Here is a 25677-nt window from a genome sequence, read left to right as displayed (position 1 = left end):
AGTACTGGGGTTTGGACTCAGGGCCTTGACCTTGAGCCATTCCACCAGTCCTTTTTGTGATGGTTTTTTTCTGAGATAGGGTCTCATGAACTATTTGCCCAGGCTGGCTTTGAACCACGATCCTCCTGATCTCTACCTCCTGAGTAGCCAGGATTACAGGCATGAGCCACCAATGCCTGGCATACTTTTTCTATCTGTTAGAAGGGAAGAAGTGAGAGAAACACCAAGTGGAAATTGGTACACAAAAGAATGAAGAATGTCAGAAATGATAAAATAGATGAATTTTCCTTGTTTTAAATTTCTTTAAAAGGTGACTGACATAACAAATATATTATGCTGGCAGAATGACTAAAGTAAAGCCTGCCTAGCAAGCATGAGGCTGAGTTCAAACCCCAGTACTGCCAACCCCACCCCCAAAAGGAACCAACAAAAAAAACCTATGTATCATGTTTTGTTTTGTTTGCAGTACTGGGGCTTGAACTCAGGGCCTACCTCTTGAGTCACTCCACCAGCACTTTTTTGTGATGGTTTTTTCGAGATAGGGTCTAATGAACTATTTGCCTGGGCTGGCTTCAATCCTCCTGATCTCTGCCTCCTGAGTAGCTAGGATTACAGGTGTGAGCCACTGGTGCCTGGCCTCATGAGATTTTTAAGACACTTAAAAGTAAACTGACTTTAGCTACTTGAGGGAAGATGGAGGTATACTTTTGTAAAGGTCTTATGGTGTATGTAAAGTAGCATAATATTTGAAGGCAGATTGTGAAAAATTAAAAATACATTTTGAAGTTCCTAGACTAATCCTTAAAAACAACAAAAATCATATAAAAGAATATCAAATAATCTTACAAAACAGAAAAAAAATAGAATGTAAAAAATTCTCATTCCAAAAGAAGGCAAGAAAAAGAGAGAAAGGAACAAAGAATAGATGGGACAAATAAAAAACAAATATCAAGATGGTAGGCTTAATTCCAACTATAACAAAAGACAATGAAAACATTTAATTACATTAAATGTAAGTAGTCTAAACATAAACTTAAAGGGCAGAGACTGTTAGACTGGATTAAAAAACAAAACAACAACAACAAAAAAAACCCCCCTAGATCTAACTATCTATTCTCTCTAGGGACTACATCTTAATTATAAGGACAGAGAGTAAGAGTAAGTGGGTGGAGGAAGAGTGCATGAGAGCTATCACAAGATTGACAGAGTGGCTATATTAGTAGCAATCGAGGTTGACTTCAGAGTAAAAAGATACAAGGATCAACTCATCAGGACATTATCACTGTGTGTGTGCACCTGTAACAGAACTTCAAAATACAAGAAGCAGTAACTGGTGGAGCTGAGAGGAGAAACAGACAATCAACAAGTGTGGTTAGAAGCTTTCAATATTTTTCACTCAGTAATTGGTAGAATAAGTAAACGGAAAATCAATTAACACAGTGTTTAAGTTTTTGAAACTGTCTACCATACTAGGACTGGTTTTCTATTTCTTCCTTAGAGACTAGCTAATAACTCAAATGTGACAGAAATAGGGAATTGAGTTTGAAAGCTACTAGTTTGCAACTTCCCTTCCTAGAATCCATTTCTTCATCTATAAAATGGGTAAATGCTGCCTTATACACAGGGGTGCTGTGATAATTAGATGAGAATGAAGAGCAGTCTAGATGACATAAAGCACTCTACAAATTTGGCCATTTTTATGGTCTTCTTCTGGTGGTTTAAGAAATAGGATTCCCTGGGGGGGCGGGGGCGGCTGGTGGCTCATGCCTGTACTCCTAGCTACTCAGGAGGCATGTATCAGGAGGATCATGGTTTGAAGACAGCCTGAGGCAAATGATTTGTGAGACCCTATCTTGAAAATATCCATCACAAAAAAGGGCTGGTGGAGTGGCTCCTCTTTGTGCCAGAGGGACAGGCACTACCCAGCCAGGGATTGATGGACAGACCGTTCACTTCCCTGACAGCTGGGGTGCCCAGCTGGCCCCTGGCTGTGGTCTCAGTACTGCATAACCCCTGCCCTGACCCTAGGCAGGGCATACAGAAAAACTGCAAAAACATTGCTTCAGTATCAACTGGTTTCCCAAACCTGATCCCCAAACTTCCAAACTTCCAGCCAGGTACCCAGGGTCCTCTCTCAGGCCTCCTGATTTCTGTTGTTCTGCTGCTCTTTGTGGGCTTGGCTTCTTTTGAGCCAGCTCCCTAAGCTCTGACCCAACCAGCCTACCAGCAGTCACACCTTCTTCAGGGGTGAGCAGCACACAGACTAACCTAGGCTCGAGGAAGCTTACTTGGCTCCCCTGGCCTGAGGCAGCCTCACCATCCGCCACTGTTTCTGGTATTCCCATACATGCTCTGTGCCATGTCCTGACACCATCCAAGACCCAGTGCTCTTTAAAAGTGGGTAGGGACTTTTGTACAATAGGTCATTCATATTCTTGAGAAACTTGAGTGAGCTTTTAAAATAGGAAAGGAAAATGCAAAGGACATAGCAGAGTCAGAAACAAGGAGGAATCATGCCTTAGGTTCAGCACAAACCTTGGATCAGCTGAGTATGTCTAAAGACAAAATTCAGTTCACAGCACCATAGGGTGTCATGTACCATGATTCCTGCAGTGACTACGTGCCAGGGAAAAGGCAAAAAGTCTTAAGAGAAATCTCTGATGGAGTCTTAATCCTGGGGCCTTGAACTCAGTGGTCATTTCTCAACCCCATCAGAGGAGTTGCAAAGACCTCTTCTTCATTCTGTTTTCTCCCTACTGACTCAGCAGCACCACTCCAAAAGCTACAGCATAACCATCAGATATACAATTTCAGCATGGCCGACTGCAGAGATCCATAGGACATTCCTTCTATCGTGTTGGGATGTATCTGCAAGAAGTGCACTCATTCTCCCACTGTGTCTGGAAATCTTTTAGTCAAGTGACAAGTAGGGTCTAAACATAGACTTCAGGGCTTCTACAATGTCCATGTGTACCATAATTACCAGGAATCTCCTCAAAGTGCAGACACTGCCCCTGGGAGATGGTGGGGCCTGAGACCCTAAATTCTGGCAGTTTTCCCAGTTATGTGTATGCTGTGATCTGATGCTCCCGTTTTGAGAAGCAAAACCAAACCTCATCACGTGCCCAGATCACTTGGCATCAAGGCTGGAAGTCTTGCATTCATTCATGTATTTACAATAGAGGATGTTTACCCAAAGCACCATCAATCCCAGCAAGTATGAAACTTACCCAGAATTCTTGCAGTTCTGTTAGATGGCTGATATTTTCAATCTTTTTGATTCTATTTGATGCAATGTCCAACATCGTGAGCTTGTTCTAAAATAAGGAAATAAAAAATTTCTGGGATTACTGTAGTTCAATGTGTAACCATGCACATAGTGTGAGCTGAGCTTAGAGCTGTGGGCAAGCCACTCTCTCTGCCTTCTGGCAGCTCTAATGCCACCCGGCTAATGTGACCTGCTCACTTCTTGCAGCCTCCCCAGCCAGACCCTGGTTTCAGTTTCCACACAGCCCTCATTGAGTTCTTACTGTCCCCGGGATTTGAACCAGGCTTTTTCAGTCCCTAAGCCCCAAATCCACTGGGAACCCCAGTGAGACCAATGGTCCTAGAGGTCTGATAGGGGCTTTGAAGAAGGATGGCAATTGTAGCAATGTGTATTTGGTACTTACTGTGAGAAAGTAAGACACCAAGTAATCCTCCAAATGGAATTCCCCTCTTCAAAGCTGGGGATGAAAAGAAGCCTGGGGCTCAGTGAGGGTAAGAAACTGCCAGGCACACAGCAGAGGAGGGCCTCTGGGCCCAAGTCCACCCTCCTAACAGAGGACCTCTTGTCTGCGACAAAGCCACCAGGAGCAGTGTCAGGAAGGCCTAGGTGCTGATAAAGGACCAGTATTGTACTCTGCTGGAACTTACAGCTGATGGGAGCAAGAAGGCAAGCAGAACCTCAGCTACTAAGCACTGGGTCCCAGGACACGCTGAGCACCTGCTGCTATGACTGTGCATACCTAGCAGGATACAACATCCAGATTCTTCCCAATACCAAGCTAAGCCTGGATAATTGTTTTAAGGTTTATAGAGTTTCAAGACTTAACAAAATTTTTTTTGTGGCAAAAATTTCATCTGTCACAGTACAAGCTGTGTGTTTAACAAACCACCCAGCATGTTTTACTCATCCCAAGGGGACTCATTCACAAGTTGGCTGAGCACCTGACAGCAGTTCCCTCCCTCCCCTCAGTCCTCATGTTGTCCAGGTTCTGCTGATAAAGGTCCCGGCTTCTGTTTTCTACTATATTCCTGGTGCTCTGATTCCAAATCCTTCCAAGTTTTAAGTTTAAAAACATCTCAATCAAATGAAAACAAAACACACAAACACATTAAGTGCCCAGTCAGTAGCTCTGAAGGTTCAAAAGTTCCATGACCCTGGCCATGCTTCTGGAGGACTCTGCAGCACTGCCCCCACCTGCAAGCCCAGTATTGCACCAACACCAGGCACACGTGCAGGGAGCACAGGCACAGCTGCCTCCTTCAGCAAGCCACATGGTTACCATGACGAGTTTCATGCACAAGTGGGGAAGCTTCTTCAAGCCAGCTTATTTTGCTGCCCCAGCCAAGTCTGTTCAGAGTACAGACTGCTGCAGTGTGCTGATTGGGCAGAGCAGAATGTGTCTTAGAACTCTGCAGAGTAGAGGGCTGTGGACAGCCTATGTATGCATAGCACAGAGGCAGGGCTGGAACAGGCCAGGTACACTGACAGCAGCTCTTCCCAACTCTGTGTAAGTCCCCAACTCTGTGTAGTCACTCTGTATTCAAGCCTAGAAACTGGCAAAACAAAAGTAGTCTGAAACACACAGTAAAGTGGAGCCTTGTGAAGTCCATGCACAAGGCTTAGCACTAGGACAGAGTACTAGGGGCAGGCACTGGCTGTTAGGACTGGTCCCCAATCTCTGAGCTCAGGGGTTCAGTTTTATACTCATGTGTACTAGGAGGACCCTCTTGTTAGGAACTGGATGATGATTTGAAAGCCCACTCAAAAGCAAACTAAAATTGCTTACAAAAAAGCAGCCAGGTGTGGTGTCGCACACCTGTAATTAAAGGTACCAGGGAGGCAAGGATAGGAAGATTATGAATTTCAGGCCAGCACAGGCAAAAACTGGCTAGACCCTATCCCAGAAACAAAACACAAAAGGGCTGGAGGTGCGGCTCAACTGGTACAATACTTGCCCAGCACGCTTAAGTACTGGGTATGAGTTCAATACCCAGTACTGGAAAAAAAAAAAAAAAAAAAAACAAAAGGAAAAGGAATGGTGTGAAGTGCATGCACACCAGAGGTCATGGCTTCCTGTGGTGCCAAGTAACACCTGGTCAGGGTTTGGTGCAAAACCTGACTAACGGAGAGAAGAGCCCAGGGTGTAGTGTCACACTGAGGAGGCGCTTTCAGATAAGTGGTGTTGGGTGGGACACTGCACTTGCCATTCGGGCAAAAAAGTACATTACTTTCTTACCTCCCACCATGAAAATAAATCACTGATCAATTAAGGGACAAATCTTGGAAGAAAAATAGGTGAATATTTGATGGACATTACAATAACATAAGTCATCTTTAACACAGCAACATTTTTTTTCTGCTTTGTTTCTCAGGCCCAGGAATGATCTGAAGTTTAACGAGAGACCTGCTGTGTGTTGGAACCATGCTACAGCCATGTCCATCTCCCTGTGAGAGCAGTGTGCGCACCCCACCCAGCTTCCCGCTTTCTGCAGTTCCACTGTTCCAGCCACAGCCATCTACCCACTAGAATGCCTCAACTCTAATACTGCACAGCAGAAAGGAACACCTGGTTCACATGCTGGTTTTATAAACTCTAGATCTGACTGCATAGTTGAGGAGATGATCAAATTTCCCATCATAGGCAAATTTTAGCTTTTCCAAAAATTTCTGTAGATGTTGCTGAAATGAAATTCAGAACATAGTTTTTCCTCCAGAACAATACTGATGGCAACCAGGTCCTGAGTGGAGGCACAAAGGAGCCTGTGGTGAGACTGAAGCATGACGTTCCCAAGAACAAAAAGTGACCCATCTGGTTACATTTGCTGGCAATTTAACATAACAGAAAAAAAAATCCAGTAAAATTGAATGAGAAAAAGTATTTTATTTGTCTGAAATTCTTTCTGAGGAAAAGCAGGTGGAGCTAGAGGCAGCTGTGGGGGCAGGAGGTCCCTGGACACTTGTCCCTGTCAGCATGTGAGGCTCTTCCTGAGCAGGAGAGCCAGGGGGAGTGAGGGAGGGAGCAGGACAGCTGGTGGTGAAAGACAGTGGGGAGGGGTTGAGGGGAGGAAGAAAGGAAGAGAGCGCTAGCAGTTCAGGAGAAAGAGAGGCAGGAGAAGCAGAGGGAAGCACACTGCTTCCTTCAAGGGCAGCTGAAAATCAAGCTCAGCGCATGGGCCCTGCAGGCTGGGAAGGGTGACCAAAGCAGCTGAGGTGGGGCAGGAAGTTCAGGAGCCAGGAGGGGAAGGCAGGAACAGCGGTGACACCAGCTGTCCTTGTCGTTCAGGGGCAGGAAAGGGATTTCTCAACTCCTCCAGAAGGCATACAGTGCACGGTGGATGTGCAGTGACTGTTGCCCCAGGAGGGGTCTGTGGACACCTCTGCTGAAATCTCACATGCAGCTGGGCATAGGATACACTCAGGGCGGAAAGCCTACTGCTTGCACCTCATGTACCTCCCAGCATGAGAAGGGATCCCGCCATTTTCAGGATAGGAAGGCCTCTAGATAAACCCATCGAGGCAGTGCATCTACCTTAGACCAGTCCGGGACAGCAGTGTATGCTGGCTGCCAGCTGTCTATCCTCCCCACTCCCTGACACCACCCCAGACAGATCAATGGGCTCTTACGTTGTTCTCCAGGCCCTCGATGACCTCGATGCCATTGTGGCTGAGGTACAGCTCCCGTAGGTTCACCAGGCTCTGCAGACCTTCTATCTTGGTCAGCCGGTTGCTCTGCAAGAGGGAGAGCCGGCAGCTATCAGAGCCACACGGAGGATAAGAACCACAATGGCCTTTAGGAAATGAGGTTTCTCATTATCTTGAATCCTAAAATAGTCATTTCATTTAAAATGTGCTAGAATGGGACTTGTGCAGAGAAAAGAGGATCAAAATTTTGAGTCTGGACAGAGGTGTGGCTCAAGCAGTAGAGTACCTTCCTCTGAAGAGTGAAGCCCTGAGCTCAAACATTAATATTGTCAAAAAACAAAAAGTTTACTGACATGGAAAAACATGATTAAAAAGTTTCTGTTGTACTGGGCTAAAATTCATGCATGAAGCTGAAAGTTTCATATATAAACAACTCACTTTTTAAAGATATACTTTAGGAAGGTTTATTTGAACTAATGTAACAATTTTAAAATTACTGAGTATCTTAAAATAAATTAATTCTCATTTCTTTTAGAATGTATTGTAACTTAATTAGACCCTAAGAACTTCTTTTCTAAAGCTGGCTACAAAACATTTGCTTTTCCAAGGGCCTGAGTGGCTTTGTGTGCCCATTACCAGTGGTCAGTGGGACCTCCCACACCAGGTGTCCCCAGCACACCCAGTCATGTTTCCCCTCAAAGTGTGATTCCACAAATTTGCTGATGCCTACTCCAGTGCTGACCAGCTCCCAAGCCTGCCTTCTCACAGGTTCTGTGCTCCCTGTACAATGGAAAAGAGCTTCTACATTGATGGGGTCTCTTAGAGGATTGAGGGTGGGCTTGTCTTTCTGAAGGCCCTGAAAAATGATCTAATGACTCAATTTCTAATAGGAAAAGAAACACAACCCTTAAAGAATGAAATTTTTAAAAATTAAATAAAAGATGAACTTTAGTTTGGCACATATGTGTATGCATAGTCTGAATTCTAACGTTTCAACCACTTACAGATGGTGGACATTGTTGGTTATGGACACGAGGAGGGATAAAAATCTGCGGTTGGCTTGGTGTGGTGGCACATGCCTATAATGGCAGCACTGGGGAGGCTGAGGGAGGAGGGTCAAAAGTGAAGCCAATCTGGGCTATATAGCGAGACTGTCTCAAAAATAAAAAACAAAGCCAAGGTAAATTGTGGTTGGGTTTAATGGCTCTGGCCCTATTGGGGTGCAAGGGGCTGGAAGCTGGGGAGGATCAATACCTGCATACTGAGGACTGTCAGATTGGTAAGTGCATCCAGGTTCTGAAGTTTAGTAATTTTGTTTTTTCCCAGAAACAAACTCTCCAGGTTGGTTAACGTGTCGATATTTTCGATTGCCTGTGAAAAGGATGGAACAGCAGTCAGGACTGTGGCAGTAAGCTGTATCTGGTAAAGGAAGGATGCCTGGACCAGGAAACAAAGCAATCTGGACTTAGCTCTGTGATGCTGGGTAAGTTCTTTATCTGTTTGGTGAATTTTCCAGTGAAACCTTACTTGAAAATACAGTGAGAAAAAGCAAGAAAATGGTGAAGTGTCCAAACCCTGCCTCTTGGGCTCGTTTAAGAGTCCTCACATTGTCAAAGCTCTGGGGTTGTGGGAAACAAAGTCTGAAAGTCCATGAGGATCGAGGGGCAGGTGCATTTACTCTATGGCTTTCTGTCTCCTTGCTCTGTTTCCAATCTCTCCATTGTTTTTTCTTGCTGTCATGGTATGCTCTGCTTAACCTAAGTCCAAGGCAGGGACCATGCTGTCCCGTCTAATCTCTCTGTGGTGCCTTCCTTATAGCAGGTGGTTTAATGACCAAGTATTGACTTGACCTCAGTTTCCTTCCTCTCAGCTTGGCACACTCTTAGAACAATATTTCAGCAGGTGAAACAACCAGATTAAAACATGCTAATATTAAGTAGTGATGCCTGCCAGTGCAGGAGGTACTGAGCTCATCTCAACCATCTCGACAAGACATGGCATCCTTAACTGCTGCAGCTGGTACAAATGTGTTGAGCACCTTCAATTTGAAAAGCTCTGCAGTGGGGACTAGGTTAAGACAATGACAACTGGGCTCTCTCTGGTTTTAACTGAGCTGCTTTGCTATTTTTAGCTGTGAGAACTCTAGCAATAACTGCTAAGAGAGATTCCTACCAAAACCACTCCCTTGGTTTACACCCTGCCCAGCTCTCAGGGGCCCAGCAGGACTGGCCATAGCATGCTATGAAACTTCCAGACACAAAATGGAGGGTGCTTCAAACATGAGGTGACAAAGATGTACTCAAAAATCCCTGCTTCTGAGGCTAAGCAAGGCAAAGGAAGCACAGACTCACTGCTATGACCCAAGGAAGATGCCAGGTATGGGCCTGATGCTCTTCTGGCTCATAGAGCCCTCACTACTCTTCACGGGGACGCTCTTTCCTTCTTGCCTGGCAGATCCACCCCCAGTAGATCCTTATGTGACCCTCTGAAGTTCCCCTCAGTCAGATACCAGGAACTTTTCAGAGCAGTTATTTATCAGCTATGGAATACTACATCACTTTTCAGAAGTCTCTAATTTCCATTCTGCCAGATGGATCCTGGGGCACATGTCTAGAGGAGGAATGGCCAGCCCAGCACAGTGTTCACTGTGTGCTTGGGAAACTCATGTTGGATGCATGCCAGAGGAAACCACCATGAGCATGTTCAAAAGCAGCATCGGGGCTCACCTTGTGGTGCCCAGCCAGGAACGGCTTGACATAAGGTCATTAAGTGGATGGAGATCAACTGAAATCCATGCGCGGAGACAAAGTAAGACCACTCGGGGTAAGCACACATTCTTTTTGTTACAATTTTTTTGGTGGTACTGAGGTTTGAACTCAGGGCTTTCTGTTTGGTAGGCAGGTGCCCTACCGCCTTAGCCATGCCTCCACCCCAACATATTCTTATTAATACTGATTTCCAATGACCATTTTTTCTTAAAAAAGTTGCAATTTCCCTGTTCCTGGAAAACCACACCACCCTTAAGAAAAACCCAGTGGAGCACACACCATACGTGTGTCACTGTGGATCCGCTTAGCCCAGCGAGCTTCCTCCCAGGACACCAGCATATCCACGGACCTACCCGGATGCGATTAGAGCCCAGCTCCAGCATTTGCAGTTGATGTAAGTTGCTTATGTTCTCAATTTTATTGATTTTATTGTTGACCAAAAAGAGTTTTTTCAGCCGTGTCAATTTGTCGATTCCTTCAATGTTTCTCAGCAAATTAAAGGAAACATCTAGGATCCTGGGAACACACAAAACACCATCCTCTTAAGTGAACACAGACTGCACAGGCATTGTACTTTAGCTTAGAGGTGGCACCCCATCAGGGGACTGCAGTCACTGTGGGGTGGGATCTGATCGTGGCCTGTCATATACAACCATGAAGGCTGCTGAGAAGCCTGGAGAGCACCAAGGCTAGCCTGAGGCTCCTGACACTCCGCCTCCCAGGGCAGTAGTGGGGCAGACATCAGGACTCATTCATATGTGTGCCCATGGTGTCCTGCCAGCCACTGCACACAGAAGGGATCTGAGAAGTACTGAATTAAAAACAAAATAGGCTGGACACAGTGGTACACACCTGTAATCCCAGCTACTCAGGAGGTAGAAATTGGGAGGATCACGGTTTGAGAAATGTTAGTGAGATCTCATCTCAATAATAAGTTAGGCCAGGTGGCACATGCCTGTGTATGTAGGAAGATCCCAGTCCTAGGTAGACCCTGGTCAAAAATGCTGGCCCTTATCTGAAAAATAACTAAAGCAAAAAAAAAAAAAAAAAAAAGGGCTGGGGTGTGGCTCAAATATAAAACAACCATAAACCAAACATAAAACCAAAAAACCCCAAACAAAAAACATCAGCAAGCAACCAAGAAGAAGTCCAGATTAAAGCTATATCTAGGAGCTGACTCTTTCAATTAGAAATGCTGAAAAAAAAAAAAAATTTGGGATTAGTGCTTTCTTCTCCCTCATTTTATTATTATTCCTGAATGGAGTGCTGCTAGAGCCCTGCTTCAGCCTTCTGATCAAGACTCTCTAGCAAGCCAAAGGCATGCATGAAGCTGCTGTGCCTTTCTCGAACCCTGGAGGTGCACGGCAGGCAAAACTGGGGGCCAGGTGTGGGCCAGGACCCGGTGACAGTGGTAGCCCCCTAAGGGCTAAGGCTGGGTAGAGGGTGGTGTTGGGGAGACGGATCACCCCCACCCATCCTGTCTCCTCTGGTCTCTACTCACTCCAACTCTGTCAGTGCCTCCAGGTTTTCAATCTTCTTGATCTGGTTGTCGTAGAGATCCAGCTCTCGAAGACTCTGTAATTCCTCCAGGTTCTCAATGCATTTGATTAAGTTCTGACGGAGACAGAGAGTCTGAGGGATGGGAAGAAGAAGACTGGCTCAGGACTGGCCTTCCAAAGGACAGGATGTGTTTCATTCTCTCACTGCTTCCTAGAGAGATGCTGACCTTCAAGAGGTAGGTGAGCCAAGGCGTGAAGCTAGAATTGCTCTGCCCCACTTGAGGACAGGCAGGGGTCCAAAGGGAGGCCACAAAGCCCTACACCAAGCACACCTGCTCAGGGAGAGAGGCCTGGATCTGGAGCTGCACTGTGTACCAGATCCTGGCAGAACAAAGGAACCCTTTGTAGTTTCCACTTTGAGAAGCCAACTTCACTACAGTGAGTCAAGGATTGTAGACTTCAGTTGAGTGCTCAACTGAAGGAGGCTCAGAGCTGAGGCAGATCCCTGCTGCCTCTCAGGCTTCTCAACTGCCAAAACACACCTGCCACATTCAAAACACAGGACGAAGCACAGCACAGGTCAGTGCCTTCCACGGAATGGGAACAAGGACAGCATCCCTCTTACCTTCACTTTCTTCAGTACCTCGAAGCCTTCGATCTTTCCAATTCGATAGTGGTTCAGATCGACATCCTGAAACACAGAGGAACTCTATCTCAGCTGCAGCAAAGTGCGTGAAGACCGGTTTCCCAGAAAGGAGCTATCAGTGGAGGCTACCAGAAGGGGGAGGTGAGCGAGAGGACCTGAGACTGAGCTACATTTGGTCTGTGATTGGCAGATGATGGTGACACAGAATGAATTGCCAGGTGCTCTTTGGTTTACTTGTAATTTATGAGTTTTAGGTAAAAGTGACCCTCAAAAACACTGGCATGTGGCAGCTTTCTCTGGCCTCAGAGAAAGCTCTGAGCACAGAATGTAAACCCAGGTTCCAAGATGACTCCAAGATGGCTGGGGAAGTGAGGACTCTACCACATACAAGTAATCACTAGTCCCATGTAATTTATGAGTCACAGGCATTTCATTTGTCACACAGTTCTTGGGTAAACAGAAATGGGATTTCCATCACTGGTACTGAAACACAAGAATACAAGAGACACACCCAACCGAGGGAAATCACTTCATAAAATATAATCTGATGAGTCAGGGTGGTCCATCACTACCCTCCTGAGGCTGGTTCCGGCAGATGGTATTACCTCTGCATCTCGATCCAGGTTAATTGTTTCCATATCCACAGCCAGCTCATGTTCTGCTGAAAAAAGCAGAAGGAAAAAGGCTCATTTGGAACTCTGTTTACAAGAGGCAGTGGCCCAAGGCGTTGGTAAAGAGCTGCCACTCTAGCTAGGGCCTGAGACATTTGGCTCACAGAGCAAACTCAAATGCAGGGTACACCAAGGGGTACTTGAAAGGGTGATGTTTTGAGTATTCTTAGTTTCCTGGATTCAGCTATTGGCGAGGTCTCCAAACTTCCATCTGTGCCTCTGAACTTCCTAAGAAAAGAAATTCAGCTTGACACTATGGCAGAAAAGAGGAGTAAACGGGCTGCCTGCATCGCCATGAGCCTAGTCACTGCTGGGAAGACCACCACAGCCCAGGCTGCTGCCTTCTTGCAACCCCAGAAGGCACCCTGGCAGCAGCCTGTCCTCCACATATTCTTTCTCTTCTTGTTTGTGGCAATAAATCAGGTCATTTGAATACAGATCATGTTCGGCACATCACATGTTCTAGGATGTGCCTTTTATTGCTTTGAAAAGTAGCCTGGCATCTATAAATGCTTCTCTCTGCAAAGAGCAAAACAAAATGAAGCAGAGCTCAACAGATAGGATCAAAGAGACTCAATGAATAATTTAAACACACTTCTCAACTGGAAGCCTGGTGAATTAATTCCAGCAAAGATACCCATTTGGATTTCATGAGGCCAATCCACCCAGAAAGCCAGGCTTCTTTGTGCTAGAGGGGAGCTGCAAGCCGTTTTCATTGCTGCAGTTGACAGCCTCACATTAGCAATCCCTCCTTTTCATTTAATCAAAACCTAATTAAGTATGTATGTGAAAAGGAACTAAGACATACAGAGACTCACACAGCAATCAAATACACATACACGTGCATGTGGACAGACACACATACACAAATGCACGCATATACCCCTTAAAACTTTAAATACTGTGACTGAAGATGGCCTTCCTCCTTTCCTTCCTTCCTGTTTTGAGACTATGTCCTGTTTTTAAGGGTGCCACTATGTAGCTCAGGCTGGCCTCAAACTTGCTATGTAGCAAGGCTGGCCTTGAACTCTGGATCCTCCTGCCTCAGCTTCCCAAGGGCTTAGGATGGTGAGCCCAGCTCCATAGATAGTATTTCTCTTAAGTCCCGTTTTTCCCTTGAAACTTTCTGTTGGATGAAAATGGGCTGCTTGTCTTCAAGTGCTTTTCTTCCAGTTTGTATTCTGAAAAAAAATTTTTTTTTTGCAATACTAGGACTTGAACTCAGGGCTTTGTGCTTACTAGATATATGCTCTACCTCTTTAGCCAGTTTGCATTGGTTATTTTGAGAGAGGGTCTTGCTTTGTGCCCAGGCCCACCTGGACCATGATTCTCCTATTTTTGTTTCCCCATGTAGCTGGGATGATAGGCATGCATCACTGTGCTCAGCCACTGGTTGAGATGTGTGTGTGGGGAATCTCATTTTTCCCAGGCTGGCCTCAAATCATGATCCTCCCAATCTCAGTTACCCAAGTAACTAGGATTATAGGTGTGAGCCACCAGCACCCGGCCTTATACTCTAAATTCTACTCCCAGGATGCTCTCTCTTCTCTATTTTCTGCATGATAGTTATCACGGAGAGTGTCCCAGGCTTCTCAAGACATGGGGTCTAAAGCCCAAAGGATTCTGGTATAATTTTATCAGGGCTCTTTCTGTGTCTTCCTCAGAGCACACCTGCACTTGCTTCTGCAGTGGAGCTGGCTTACACAGCTGTGGACTTCATGTCTCTGGCTGGTTCCCCCAAAGATATGTGGCCTGCATGCCACCAACCTGCTCCTGGACTGGAGAGCTCAGTGGGGAAGACTAGACAAGGGAGCACTTGGCAAAGAAGTACAAGGTGGAGGCACCACATGGCTGTGCTTCCTTCCCTGCCTTTCACAATGCTTTTTCTATAATGTTCACCTGTGGCCAGTTAAAAAATATGTTTACTACAGTTTACCAATAACTCTGTAGGATACCAACTAACTTAAGAATTAAATAAAAGGAATTGGGTCAAACCAAGAGACAGACCCAAAGGCAGCATTAACTCACTGTGGAGGGAGAGGTGCTTCAATTAAGGTAGGCTGCCCAGGTCACTGGTGTACAAATGAGGACATTGGGAAACTAAAAGAGGCCACTCACAATGGCATGGGGTTAGCAGGTGGAAACGGGGAGTGTCCCAGGCTTCTCAAGACATGGGGTCCAAAGCCCAAGGGATACACCCAGCAGAAGCTGCTCCTTCCACCTACTTGAAATGACAGCTTAACCTGAAGCAAAGTATTCTAGAACATCCTCTGACTGTGTCATAGACATGCTTTTTTAAATAAGTAGAAGATTAACAGTTGACATGTTTAAATTTGTTCTGTTTGAACTTAAGACTTTCATAAGCACAAGAAGAAACAAGTCTGTTTCTCTAAGGATGAAAAACGCAGATCCAGAGAACTAGAATGTGTTTTGGTCACCTGGAAGAAAGCCTGGGATTTAGCCAGGCCGGCTCCAGTTCAACCAGCCTGCCTCAGAGTACGTGACCTCCGGCAAGGTTGAGCGTTACTTTCCTCATCTATTTCTATTTTGTCTTGTTGTAATGACCCATTATGATGACATCACTAGCTGGGAAAGGAAGCCCAGGGTAGTACTGCTCCAACTCCTATGTCTTCCTGGTGGCCCAGTATCTCAATAGCGCAGATCTGAGCTTTCTGTGACAAAGCCCAAAAATGACGACAGTGCCTGTGCTCTTTATCCACCCACATCACTTCTAGAACACTGACTCTGAAGTTCCAAACTAAATGTTGCTGGTACTTTTGTGGTTATCTCCTTTTGCCTTAAAATTTGGTTGCCATAGTTACCAGTCATCTTTGCTGGCACAGAGCACAATGCTATGTTAAAAACCAGTTTTTATGAATTTATTTTTAAAAGGGTAATATATAATGATGAATACCTTAAAAATTCACAGATTGTCTACAAATTTGGAAAATGCAGGAGGCAGAGGTCTCTCTCAAACCTGTTTAGAGAGACCCTCAGCAATGCTGTGTTTTCTTTTTTAAGCAGGCAAAACTATATATTCATTTTTTAACTAAAAATAGGATTTTTATATGTACACTGCTTAAAAATTTCCTTCCTTCCTTTCTTCCTTCTTTCCCTTCCTCTGTTAATAAACTATCTTGGACATCTTTCTATGTTCATGTGGTTTCTCTTATTCTTTTCTTTGTCAACATTTTTTTTTTTTGGTGGGACTGGGGTTTGAACTCAGGGACTTATGCTTGCAAAGCAGCTTCTCTACCGCGTGAGTCACACCTCCAGTCCATATTGCTCTGGTTATTTTGGAGACTGGGTATTGTGAACTATTTGCTTGGGTGGCCTCAAGATGGATCCTTCTATCTCAGCCTCCCAAGTAGCTAGGATTATAGGTATGAGCCACTGACACCTGGCTAAACTGACTTTTCTAAGTAAATAAACAAAGTGGCATGGAGCATTACGGGGAGTGTAAAAAACCTCCATAGGAAGTGACTTGGCTAGGTGCACATAAAATGATCTTCCTACCATCAATACACTTGCAAAGTTGATCCTCAGGTCTCAGGTAAGGCAGGACTAGAAATGACTTCTTTAAGACAGTAAGTGTGACTATTACTGTGGCTGGATCCGGAAGTACAGTAGTCAGCCATCATGTTCACTTTCAGTCTTGCTTTCTGGACACAGAGTTGAAAACTCATTTTCTGGTTCTGTTCCAGATGGCACACTAGTGTCAGTATTATTAGTAGTGGTATCTGCTTTCAGTTGAAGTGGACAACACTTCATCCCTCTTACGAGTGCCCCAAGTGAGTCAGCTGGCTGAGGAGTGTCCCAGAGAGTGGGCAGTCAAGAGCATGTGCATCTGCCCCAGCCCACCCAGGACTTCTGAGGAGCACAGCAGTCCTTCCCAGGACTGACGCACCCATCACTCTGGGGACACACCATGTGCAGTGTAGCCAGCATCTCTGACTGACACGCTTCTCCCCCGCCTTGGTGAGTTTATGAGTTTACCTTCTGGGTCCTCCTCCCCTCGCTGCACTCCATCCTTCAGGCTCTGCTCGCTGAGGTCTGCCACAATGCCACTGCTGCGCTTCTTCCCTTCCTCATCACCTGATTCTTCAGATTCAACCCGCCTGTCAACTGAGTCCACACCTACTGGTGAGAATTCATGGCCACTAACACCCAGTTTTAGGTCAGTATAACTTGATTCAGAAATAGCTCATGAACACCCAAGTGCCTCCCGTGTTCCAGCACCATGTAAGGCACACAGTGGCAGGGAAAACGGGGTGGGGGGGGGACGACGACAGAGCATGGAGGTTACACAGATAATTGGGTGAGAAACACCATGTCCCTGTCCTCAAGGACAGGGAGGAACTGCCAAGAGTTCTGAAAGCCTATGGATTGCCTGTGATCAAATGCACTAACGGCAGCATGCAGTGAAGCACCTGCTGTATAGATCTCACTTTTGACCACATCATCATTCATGCCCCACTACCCATTTGGCCAAGAAGCCCATGTTCTGAAAGAAACCAAGACTAGCCAAATCAGACTATGGAGAGTTAGAAGCTTTAATGAAAACAAGAATGCATCAATGGTGTTAAATGTCCTCTGTAAATGTCACCGATGTTAAAGGTCACTAATAGAGTGTATCAACTCCAGCTTTAAAAGGCAGGTAAAGAAATATTTTTTGAGTTAATAAGGCAATGTGACATGCTAGCAAAAAATTCCCAACAAGTCTGTTAAATAATTATCCTTTTTCATAACTTTTTTCATGATCTCTTTTGGAAGTCTGTCTGGAATACCTAAGGCACTACCACATTGGTTGGAATTACCAAGCACACTCAAAGTGTTCTCCTTCTATGATTTTTTTTTTTTTGCAAAGGGATGTACTCCTGAGGGTACAGAAATTTCATTTCATTTTTATTTCCTGCTGTGCTTAGCAAAGCATACACAGGAAAGGATGATGGACAAAACAAATTCGCTTTAAAATCCACCTCCAAATCCATCAAATCCATTCCTTCTTCCTTTATCCAGCAACTGCCTTGGCTCAGCTTTTGAAGCCTGCCTCCAGACTGGTCTCTCTTGCTTATCTTGTTTTGCTTAACCTATTCTCCATCGTCACAGAATCTGATCTGATTCTAAAACCCAAATCTGATCTCTGATTTCAGAAGTATTTCTGGAATGCCAATGGTTCTTGCTCTGAGATGCAGCTTTGTCAAATCACTTTTTTTTCCAAGCCTCAGTCTCCTCATCTATAGAAGGGAACTAGTGGAGCACCCGTGACTCAGAGAGTTATTGTTATAATTAGGTTAGCATGTGCACAACATGCAAGAGAATTTAATAAATGAATTACCATTAAGCACAGGGCAGACTTTAGTTCAGGCTCAGGGAGACCAAGTTCTGGGTTAAAGCCTATGAACCTTCCCCCAGGAGGGGCCAGAGGAGGGGGAAGGCAGCTAAAGTGCAACATGTGAATCTATCCTGAGGGCAACAGAGAGGGTCTGGAGCCTGGGCAGCCAATCAGCACATAAGAGAGTAAACGTGGGGCTTTGGGTACCATGGCTGGCATGGGATGGCAAACAGGCAATAAAATCTCCCAGAAGAGGAAGATCTGAGCCAAGGTACTGTAGAATATCTGTAGAGATGGTGGAGTGAATAAAGGAAGTGTGGAAAATTTGTAGCTATTGAAGCAGAAGGAGTGTCAGAGCTGGTAACGTGTGGGAGTGGAAGAGAGAAAAACCTGGCTTTTGTATTTGCCCTTTACCAAAAAATGGAAACAGTGGAAGAGGGAACAGGAGTGGGCTGGAGGACTGGGGGAAAAGGGGATACAAAAAAGCAATTTTTTGCTTAAAAAAAGTTTCAAGGGCCCCTAACGTGACTCCCTCCAAGACCCTCCTTGACCTTTTCTGGCCACCCCCCATCATCACATATGACTGTCACCCTCGGTGGACCTCTCCTCCACACACCCCTTTGCAGTCTGCCTGGGTTTTCTTTATCTGGAAGGATATTTGATTCCCACGACTCCACCCTACCTGGCTGACATCTAGTGATTCTTTAAGGCCCAATTTAGACAGCAGTCATTACTCTCAAACATGCCAGCCTTTCTGCTCCCTCTCTCCCAGCCCTGGGACCTTCGTCCCTGGCACTTTTCACAAGAGACAGCGACTTGTTCCTCTGGAAGTCTGTACCGTGCACTCAAGCAGTGGAGCCGAAAGCGTTTAAGCAGAGTCCGCCGGCTCCAAGTGGGGACGAGGGTGTGTGAATGTGCGAGTCTACGTATGCATACAATTATGCATATGTTTACACCACTACGTGTACACAAATTACATGCATAAGCACATGCAGAAGATGACACGCTAATTCCAGCAAGACGGAAAGCGAAGATGTCGAACTTCTCGTTTCAAGACCACGAAAGCCTAGAAAACAGGCACCGCCTCGTGTAACTAAATCTTCGAGCTCTCAACCCTTTGCCAAAACCCGTTCATATTGCAGAGCGGACCCTTCCCCACCCGAGCCACGTGAACACGCCGCGGGCTCCGCAGGTCCCCCAGCCGGCAGCCTCAGTTTCCCCGCGAGCTGGCAGCAGGCTGCCCCTCCCACCCCACGCCTGTCAATCTCAGAGGTTCGGGGCGAGGCTCCCCCACCTCCGCCGCTTCCCCGTCAGCCCCCGTTGGGCTCGCGCCGTGTTCTTCCCCGGACTGTGGTCCTTTCCGGCCGCTGCCGCCTACGGGCCGGGGCTCCCCGGGTCCGTGCTTCTCCCGCCCCGTCTAGCCCGGCTAGCAGCTGTCAATGGTCTGAGGTCCTGGCCGGAGGCCAGACGCCAAGCTGCTCTCCGGCGAGGGGCCTTACGGGCTCGCTGTCCCCTCCCGTCACTCCCCCGCCACCCGCAGGGGCCGCTCACCCTCCATCATCTCCTGCGACTGTTGCTGCCTCGCGCCGCGCTCCGCCGCCATATTGGCTGCTCTTCCTTTTTCCGGAATCTGTCGCCTCAGGGCCCTGGACCAATCAGCGCTCCCGGCCCCGAGCCGGCCAGCCAATAGAGCCAGGCGCAGCGACTTAAGCTGATGGGCCTGCGTGAACACCGAGCCTCATGGGAGTTGTAGTTCCCGCCAAGTCCCGTCTTCTTCCGCCCCCCCCCTTCGGAAGGTGTTGGAAGAGCGTGCAAGGTGCTGGGTGGAAGCGGGTGTTCCGACAGAGCGTCTGACAGCGTGGGAGATGCTCTGGGCTCTCGGGTTCGCGTAAGTCTCCATGCCGACTTCGGAGGCATGGAGGGACAGTGCCGGGACGATCGCTCCACGGGCTGCAGATGCGGCCAATTGCACGTGCATCCCCGGCGTCCGAAGCCTCGCTGCTGCATCTGCACGATAAGGCGGGCGGCCAGAGCAACCACTTTCTCCTGTGTTGATTTACCGGCGCGAAAGGCCCCCCCTTTAGCTGACGCTCAATGCAGACGGGAGGGCCGCAGGCCGGCTCCGGGGCGCTAACCAGCCGCTCCCAGCCCACTGCGGATGTCATAGCCTTATCCGCCTCCGTCCCGTGCCCACCGCCTTGAGAAAGTGTTGCTGAGAGGCTAGACACGCGCCGCTCGCCTTCTCGATTCCGCGACGGAAAAAACGGCGTCCGCCAGGTTGGGGGTGCGGAGTCCTGGTTTATGGCTCCGCTGAGTCGCCGTAGGGGGCGTCCGGTGCGTCCCTAGCAACTGTTCGCGCGGGCTTCTCTCTTAGGGATCACCGAGTCCCGCCTACAGGCACCTGTGATTGGCCCATTCGACCCATCAATCGGCGCAAGTCGTTTTTCGATTGGTCCATGGCCTTGAAGCGCGCGTCGGCTCCCTCCGCGTTGTGAAGCAACTGGGCGCTGTGACCCTCGCTGGTCCCAGGTAAGACACCTGCGCTCGGGAGAGCGGTTGCTGAGAGTCGCTATCCGTTCGCATCCCCGGCGACGCGACGCACTCTAGCGCACCGAGCTTGCCTCCGGTCCCCTGGCCCTCCCGGCCGCGCCCCTTCCTTCCGGTCCACGCCCCAGGTTGTGCCACCAGCTCGATCCGCGGCTCGGTGGCGGGTTCCGGCGGTTTGACCCGAGTGTTCTGATAGTGTAACCCTATGGGGTTGGAGCTTCTCGTCTAGCTCTAATTGTGCGCGTTTTCTCAGCTTATCCATGGCCTGCTCTCCTTCGAGCCTGCGTCCTGCGCTCTGCTGCTCTCCAGCGCTGCGCTCCTGCACGTTTGGGCGAGGAATGAATGAGCTGCTTCTGTTACTGGATCCCCGCCCCCCCCCCCCACGGACTTTATACCTGATCTTAACCGCATTTTCTTTTTCCCAGAGCAGTTGCTTGAGATGAAAAACTTGGGAGGCTTCTTCACCCTCTGCAGCTCTTCACTTGGGAAATCCAGTCAGTCTGTGCTAGTTTTTCTCTTGTGGGTGCCCTTCTCTCCATCTTTCTCCCGTGGTCTTAAAAACTCACAATTTCCACCCTGGATTACTGTAATTTTTCCCCCTCATTCCAACCTTGCCCCTACCTTGTTCTTAGAATGATCTTTGTGAAATCCAGACTGCCTGGGAAGGTCTAGGAGGTTCTGGGATTTAGTGTCTGGTTTCTCCAGGCCTGTTTTCACCTGCTCTTCTGCACATTGAGCTCCTGTACTTCTTGCCTGGACGAAAGGCTTCTTCACTCAGTTCCACAGGGCTCTGTAAGTCTCACATCCAGGAAGCCATTGCTGACCATGCAGTCTAGGAAGTGCCGGTTGCTTCTACCCTTCAGCACAGTGGCAGTTATTTGCATATTCATTAGGATGTCTGGATGCGAGAAACAAAGCCATAGGCTCAGAATGGCTCTAACTGAGGAAAGCAATTTGCCCCCAAACCCACAGTCCAGAGAAAGGAAGGGTTTAGGTTTGGTTGATTCAGTGGTTTTAAAATTTCCAGGTCCATCGTCCTCGCCATTTTCCGCTCTCTCCAGTGTCTCCTGGTTGGCTCCTAGAGAGGCTGGTTGCTCTTTGTTGTCCACTGGCAGTGGGAGCAATTTGCTTCCTAGATTTTGTCCTGGTGGGAGAGAGAGCTACTTGTAGAGGTTCACTTGGGAGAGCAAGGAGTGATTTCTCAGAGCTGCTCTCACTCAAAGCTGTCCTTGCTTCTATATTGTCTGGTGTGGAGTTCCTTGCACTTCTGGAATCGGAACTAGTAATGGGATTAGGATTACCCTGTGACACCACTGGGTGCTGTCTGGGTTCAGTTTCACATGTCTCCTGCTTGGAGCAGATACAAACAAAACAAAACAAAAAAAGTATTCTAAAACTCTAGGCCTGGACTTGTATGTATTTCTGGTTAAAACTTAGTAAAAACTAAACCTGTGAGGAATTAAGTGACGGATGGATAGACTGCATGGTGAGGTCTGCCAGGGTGATGCTGAGGTCTTCTGATCCCTGTGGGGTAGATGTGCTGCTCAGTGCTCAACTGGCCCATATGGACCTTAAACAGAACTGGAAATACAGAAAGAAAAAGGATTAATCTTTACTGATACCTTCCCCACACATCCCCAGTCAGCCAGTATATGACTTTTCTCCTTACCATTGTAGGTGCCATTGTAACTGTGAGAAACTAATTAAACATGTTCTTATTTTCCATGAAAGACAAAAAACTCCTTGCTTTTATTTTCCCTTCAAGTATCTTTCTGTTCTTCCCATTTTGTTACTTTTACAAAGAAAAATTTTACAACATTTATAATGTATTCTGAGAGTTATATTATTTTTAAGATAGTGTTACAGCATTGACAATGTAGTCTGAAGAGTTGTATTATATTTTTTACAAATTGAGATTTTGTAACAATGTATTCTGAAGTTGTCATTTTTTTTTTGAATCAAGAGTACATTTACAATGTATTCTGACTTCATAATTAAGTGTTCTAAGTTTTGTTTATAGGTTGGTTCTCAAAGTATAAAACTCCAGTATGATCATGTCATTTTTATTTATTGTAGCAATAACTAGTGCATTTAGATGCCTAGAGGAGACATGAATCTGTAACATTTAAATGTTGGGACTTGAAGGAAAGCAACACTTTGTAATAATTATTTCTTTCTAGGTTCCTACACATTTTTCAGGTTGTAATGAGCCATTCTTTCTAGGATCCCATGGGTGTGTGTGTGTGTGTGTGTGTGTGTGTAAAACATCTCTTAATTTTAAAGTATGCATTGGTTGATCAATACAAAAGAATGAAGGTAATGAATCATGACTTCTAATAATAAAGTGGACACATTTAAGCCTACCACCCAAATCAGGAAGCAGGGTACTCCCCCTGTGCCATTGTGCCTCTTTGGAATTTCACCCCTCTGCCTGACCTCAAGAAACCACCTGCCTGAAATGTGGGGTTTTAGTCTGCTTCTGAAGAAATAGTCTTATCATGTTTGTGTGAATCCTTAAAGGATAAGATTTATCCTTGCTTGTGTAATTCACTTGTTTTTACTGCTGTAGTTCATAACATGAGTATACCAGAATTTTAAGTCTATTCTTTTGTTGAATGGTTAGGTTGCTTCATTTCATTCCTTCTTGCCTTTCCCTCCCTATCCACCTCTCTTTTTTGCCTGTCTTTGCTATGATGGCCTGACCAGTCTTGTGTGTATCTTCCTACTCATATGCAAGAATTTCTAGAGAATATAAATCTAAATGGAAAATGCTGGCCTAGAGTAGACAAATGTTTGACTTATTTTCTAAAGAGATTATAGTAAATTATTAGGGTTCCTATTGATCCAAACCCATATCAACATTTGGTATTATCAGAATTCTTAATTTTTGGTGATTTACTAGGTGTCACAGTATCATGATTATGTTAGTGATGTTAAAACTTTAGCCATAGGTTATTGGTCCCTAGGATTTCCTCTTCCGTGTACTCTTGTCTCTACTTCTTGTCACTTTTCTGGTGTTTAAAAGTTACCATGTGTTTTTAAAATTTTTTTTTAAATGTTAAATTATTTACCTTTAAAACTGTTCTGGATATTCTTTCTTGATTATTCATGTGGCAAATAACTTTTCCCAATTTGTAGCTTGTCATTTCATTTTCTTCTCATCCTTTTCTTCTTTCCCTCTTCTTCCTCCCCCTTCTCTGCTTTAACTTATGCTCTCTACCATTGAGCTATACCTGCAGCCCCCTGTTTTTCTTACAAGAGATGGTTTCACTATGTTGTCTAGGTTGGCTGCAAACTTACAATCTTACTGCCTCAGCCACAACGAGTAGTTGAGACTCTAGGGGCATGCCACTACACACAGCTTCATTTCACTGTCTTCTTTGTATTTCTTATGAGCACATGTTCTCAATTTTAATGTTAAGTTTGTCAGGCTTATAGGCAGAAATTTTTTGTTTCCTGTTTAAGGAAACTTTGCTTACCCCAATGACTCACAGAAAGTTTTCTATTTTCTTCTGAAAGCTTGGTCTTTTATACCCTGGGCATTGTTTTTGTGTATGGTGTGTTGATAGCTGTGCTCTCATTGTTTGCATTTGGACAGCAGCTTGTCCCGGCACCTGTGCTGAATAGCCTTGTTTCTTCCATGGTCAGCACCCCTCCCTCAGTCACATGTCACATGCTCATGTGCCCTGGCCTGTTGCTGTACTCCCCGTTGGTCCATTTGAACAATTTGTTTCATCCTGCACAGCTGCACCAATACAAAAATGCTGGCTTTCTGCTCCATTCTCATATCTGGGAAACTTAAGTGCGTTCATCTCCTCCCTGACCCACACTTGGTGAACAGAGGTTCTGGATTTGTATGTGTATTTATTTGTAATTGAAGACCAGTCACTTTTATCTCTTCAAATATTTCTTCCTCTTCATTCTTTCTTCAATTATGTGTTTGTTAGGTTATGTCAGTCTTTATCTCTTAACTTTGCTGCCATATTTTTATCTTTTGTCTCTGTGTTGCATTCTGGAGTATTTATTCAACTGCATCTTCTAATTCACTATATGTCTTTTTAAGCTGTGACTACCTGGCTATTTTACCTGTCTGTTGACATTTTAAAAATTAACTTTATTGGGACGTAATTTATATACACTAAGTGTGCCCATGCTGAGTGTGTAGTTCAGGGGGCTCTGAGGTGTGTGTACAGCTGTGGAAACAGCCATAGTTAAGGCTCAGGACAGCCCCATCACCTACATCAAGCCCTTCCCTGCTTGCTACTCAACCCAGATCATCACTGCTCTGTTACTTCCCTGGAGATTGGGTTGGTCTTTTCTGGTGTTCAACATCAGTGGATTCCTGCCGTATGTGGTCTTTTGTGTCTGGCCACTGGTGTGCAGTGTAAGGATTCTGACGTTCACCTGTGTCATTGTTTGTGTTGCCTGCACATTCCTTCTCATTGTTGAAAGTAAGATTCTTTTCATGAGGATAGACTTTTGTCTATCTGTTTGTTTATCTGTTCTGCTGATGAAGGATAGACAGTTTGGGGCTGTTATGAAGAAAGCTATTGTTAACATCATGTGTGTAATCATCTGTAGACATGTGTGCTCCTTTCTTTTGCACAGTCACCTTGTCCTGAGTCATTGGCAAACTGCTTTTCAATTCTCATCAGTCATCTAGCCTTCCATTGTTCCATATCTTTACCAAATTCTGCATTTTCATTCTTTTAAATTGTAGTCATTTGAATGATTGTGTAAAGATGGCACACTGGGTTTAATTTGCATTTCCCTGACAAATGGCAACATACATTACAAATGATGATGCCACACACACAAATAATAAAATGTGCCTCTCTGCCATTTGCATGTCATGTTTGGTGAAGTGTCTATTCAAAAATTTTTGCTCATTCTTTTAAAAAATTAGGTTGTCTTCTTCTACTTGGCTTGCAAGAGTTCTGTCTGCTGGCTGCCAGCTGTGTGTTAGGTACAGATAGTGTGAACATTTCCTCCCCATCCATGGCTTGTCTTTCACTTTTTGTCTCCAAAAAGTGGAGGCTTTATATTTTGATCAACTCTAACTTATCAATATTTTTGTTATGGTTCATGCTTTTTTGAGTCTTATCTGGAAAATGATTGTCTACATTGTGAATATATTTCTCTGATTTTGCTTGGAAGTTATCACAGGATAAATTGTGTCCCTTCAAAATTTGTAAGTGGAAGTTCTAACCCTGGTATCTCAGAATGTGACCTTATTCGGAAATAGGGTCTTAATGGATTTAGTGAGACAGGCTCATACTGAAGTAGGATGGCCCTTGTTCA

General features: G+C 45.7%; 2 protein-coding genes across 14 annotated transcripts in view; one reads left to right on the top strand and one right to left on the bottom strand.

The window, feature by feature from the left end:
* The window catches only part of Ppp1r7 (protein phosphatase 1 regulatory subunit 7), a 33230-nt gene extending 13650 nt beyond the window's left edge, over positions 1–19580 (bottom strand). For 2 of the 9 annotated variants that reach the window (XR_012447455.1, XR_012447456.1), the window contains exons 1-9: positions 19381–19580; positions 16491–16631; positions 12429–12484; positions 11803–11868; positions 11180–11310; positions 10032–10194; positions 8165–8281; positions 6893–7019; positions 3231–3317 (exon numbers count right to left, since the gene is read on the bottom strand). Coding sequence is in view for 7 of the 9 variants with exons in the window: in XM_074072262.1 (XP_073928363.1) it covers positions 3231–3317; positions 6893–6997; positions 8165–8281; positions 10032–10194; positions 11180–11310; positions 11803–11868; positions 12429–12484; positions 16491–16631; positions 19381–19432 (918 nt within the window). In the remaining 2 variants the exon portion in view is untranslated. The remainder of the gene's footprint in view (positions 1–3230; positions 3318–6892; positions 7020–8164; positions 8282–10031; positions 10195–11179; positions 11311–11802; positions 11869–12428; positions 12485–16490; positions 16632–19380) is intronic. The other 7 variants (XM_074072262.1, XM_074072260.1, XM_020183054.2 and 4 more) reach the window with 7 other exon arrangements.
* Positions 19581–19698: 118 nt separating this feature from the next.
* The window catches only part of Pask (PAS domain containing serine/threonine kinase), a 44819-nt gene continuing 38840 nt past the window's right edge, over positions 19699–25677 (top strand). For 2 of the 5 annotated variants that reach the window (XM_020183052.2, XM_074072256.1), the window contains exon 1: positions 19706–20358. The gene's annotated coding sequence lies outside the window, so the exon portion shown is untranslated. Of the gene's footprint in view, positions 20359–23802; positions 24231–25677 lie in introns of those variants that run through there. The other 3 variants (XM_074072258.1, XR_012447454.1, XM_074072257.1) reach the window with 3 other exon arrangements.

Source organism: Castor canadensis, chromosome 4 (genome assembly GCF_047511655.1).
Source record: "Castor canadensis chromosome 4, mCasCan1.hap1v2, whole genome shotgun sequence".
Lineage (NCBI taxonomy): Eukaryota > Metazoa > Chordata > Mammalia > Rodentia > Castoridae > Castor > Castor canadensis.
This window is presented reverse-complemented; position numbering and strand designations above follow the sequence as displayed.